This window comes from Sinocyclocheilus anshuiensis, unplaced genomic scaffold (genome assembly GCF_001515605.1).
Source record: "Sinocyclocheilus anshuiensis isolate Anshui unplaced genomic scaffold, SAMN03320099.WGS_v1.1 C33169195, whole genome shotgun sequence".
NCBI lineage: Eukaryota > Metazoa > Chordata > Actinopteri > Cypriniformes > Cyprinidae > Sinocyclocheilus > Sinocyclocheilus anshuiensis.
Genome location: NW_015621967.1, coordinates 1 through 3,187, shown reverse-complemented (window position 1 = coordinate 3,187; position 3,187 = coordinate 1). Strand labels below are relative to the sequence as shown.

The following is a 3,187-nucleotide window of genomic DNA, read 5'->3' as shown; positions in this document are numbered from 1 at the left end:
TTAGTCAGCGCCTTAATGCTGCTGAAGTCATTTACATGGATGAATGACTCTGGTGGAATTGATAGTTCATAAATGTTCCTCGGTGGGCCGAGCACCACCGGCACACTCCCCGCCTGAAGCGAGTTTCGCCACAGCTTCTCTGTGATATAGTCTGTGGATACTGAGTTTTCAAAGGCAAGGTAGAAATAACATCGAGATATTGTGGAAAGCAGCTTTTTGTTTGAGAGCAGCCGCTTGGGCCACCGACCGTATACTTCTATTAGTTTTGATGGAATGTGTTTCTTCAGCTGCTTGAAAACTAGAGAGCGACTCTGATTGGCTTTGTATTTGTTGACCACCCAGCAAACTAGGCATTCGCTCTTCATCGGAATAGTGTATGTGGCATTAGACCTTTTAGAAACAAGCTCTCCGTATGGCATGAAGATGTCAGCGTCACGGCGATAACTCATTGTCCAGTTGAACAAACTGTTGTAGTTGCTGAGATTGTGGTTGTTCATAGGAGGTTCCAGCGATAACCAAAGCCACTTTTGCGTTGGTGGACGCGTAAGTTGGAGAGGCAGTTTGGAGTGGCCAGTCCAGAGCTCATTGTGATGGAAGACTACAACATCTGCCTGAGCGAAAAGAGATCGGTTATCCTCCAGAAAGCATCTGGGGATTTCATATTTATCCATGCAGTCGCCTCTCTCCAGTCTGTAGCGAACTCCGAAAGGCCAGTGCCACAGGAGGATGGTGATGTTGTACTCTGGGCTTTTAGGTCCACTGGTCTCAGTCTGACTCGAGAGTAGCATGGTTTTACTCCAGGATAAGAAATTGTAGAGCAGTACAAAGCCAAACAGACAACAGAGGGCACGATTATGTTTTTTCATTAATCGCATGGCACAAATACTGTAAAGACAAAGTGGTGAGGTGGTCACAGCAGGGTTATTATAAATAACTCAAATTAAAATCATGAAAAACATTTTTGTTGCTTGAAATAAAAACAACATTAACTGAAGCATGTAAACTTGTTTTAGGTAGTTGACAAGTAAATGCTTTTTGTTTCATAGTTGATGAACTAAATAAATAAAAACTATATAGACAACCCAAAAACAAAAGTACTAACACTTTAATTAAATGTAAAATAAAAACAGAAAATAGAAAAATAGAAACAAATATATAAAAAAAATATGATAGTAAAATAACAGAATACAATCAACTCTGTCTTTTACTTTTGACAGTAGCGACTAAAACTGAGCTTATGATACAGTATGATGGTGTGAACATGTAACACTTAATCATCACTTTGCATGTTAGTCACAGCTTTTCATTGATTAGTTTTTAAAAAAGAACCAAAAAAAACCCTGCATAAATACTAAAGCAGGCTGGAATCAATATACCACACACTGCCATTTTAATAGCCAAATAATATATTTATTATTCTCACAGCTATAGATATTTACAACTATCCAAATGTATATACAAATATATTTCTCTTTATTGTTTTAGTAATTTTTGTAATTGTATTTTCTAACATAATAACAGGCACAATCAAAACATGTACTTGCCTAGAGTTGAGAGTCCAGGAACAACATGAAGATCGATGTAAGCGGTTTGTTTGTATGAAAGCCACTCGTTTGAGTGTCAGTAACATATAAACCAAAAGCATCACTGCTTAGTGGGTGAATGACATATAAACCAAGAGTGTGTATCCGGTTTTGCCCCGCCTGTTGGCAGACAACTTCGCAATGCAGAAATTTGGACACATGAAATCAACTGTGGTGCAAAGATTCACCATGCAAATGTTTAGAGGCCACACCTCTTTCAGCACAGATCTGAAAGATCTTGGTGGGGGTGAAGAAAAGAAATTGCACCTTTTTCTGTTTTCCTGTTGTGGACAGGTGTTGGAGAGTGCAAAAACCACAATCTGCTCTCCAATCAGCACTTGACTTTTAAAATGCTGTGTGCAGATTTATACTGATTATTTGTCACGATGAAGAATATCAACTTAATCCACACTGTCCGAACTGTGAACATTAATGTTTATGTCATTTATCGGACTATTTTGACTTGTGACATTATGAATTTTAAAACTGTAGGGTAGACCGGGGAGTGTTGCAACACGCGGTCAGTTGTAACTGTCAGTTTTACAAGTCAGAAAAGAGCTGTGGTGATGTCATTAATATCATACACTCCCATCATATTTTTGAGCTTAGAGGAGAAGTTGCATGTGACCACGATTAACATTGTAGATTACTTTTTTGTCTAGCAATCATTGTATTGTAGATACAATTATTTGACCTACATAACATGTGATATCCCAAAATTCACATAAAAATAAGTGGATGGTGACATAGCTAGTGACTGAACCCTTATGTGACAGGAATACATTACACACACGAACACTCATACAAACATGGAAATTATGCTAAATTTAAAGCCTTAAAAATACAATATGATGTTTGTCACTTTAAATTGTTAACTTTATTCAAAACTGATTATTCTTTGTTCTTCAATAAAGTTCTTGTATAAACTGGATAGTGTGGAACTTATTTCTGCAAATTGCCTCGGTTACATCTATCCCCAACTCACACCAGTATATTGGGGTAGGTCATAACACTCTTTGTAACTCATAATCTATGATTGTGTAGTAGTACAAGTCCATGTGAGCTTTATTTGTAATGGACAAATGTAGCTTTTTATCAAAGTTTGAAAGATCTACACAAACAACCACTAAGTTACTGATGCTCAAACAAAAAGTGTTACTTTCATCCCGTCTCCCCTAATGGTACATAATAATTCTAGCCACTAGGCAAGGTGTTTACCAAAAATTTGGAGGGGAACAAGCCATCATATCGCAGACGATCTTGTATCCCCAACAAATCAATAAAATCATCAGCACAATATACACAGCAAAATCCTGTTCAGTTATGGATAAATGTCTTACAAAATGTGTGTTTGTATATATATATATATATATATTACTTTGCATTACACAATTTTTCGCACCTCAGCTAGCGCCCACATCTATTCAAACATTAGCTGTAAAGTTTGATTCATCACAGTGACTCGAATGTTTAGAATTTGTACACTAAATAGATTCAGTGGTTCAATGTCGTTTTGCCATGAGCGAGTCATTGAATCATTCACTCATTCTGTCAATCATGGCTGGTTCACTTACGTCGGTGCTGGGGCTGGTGCTGTTTGGATG

At 37.4% G+C, this 3,187-nt stretch overlaps 1 protein-coding gene across 1 annotated transcript; it reads right to left on the bottom strand.

Annotated features, from left to right (window-relative positions):
• Positions 1 to 11: 11 nt before the first annotated feature.
• On the bottom strand, positions 12 to 866 carry LOC107683322 (alpha-(1,3)-fucosyltransferase 7-like; the record flags this gene model as incomplete). Its single annotated transcript, XM_016479378.1, has 1 exon — positions 12 to 866. A coding segment is annotated over exon 1 (855 nt), but the record flags the coding sequence as incomplete, so codon positions are not given.
• Positions 867 to 3,187: the final 2,321 nt, after the last annotated feature.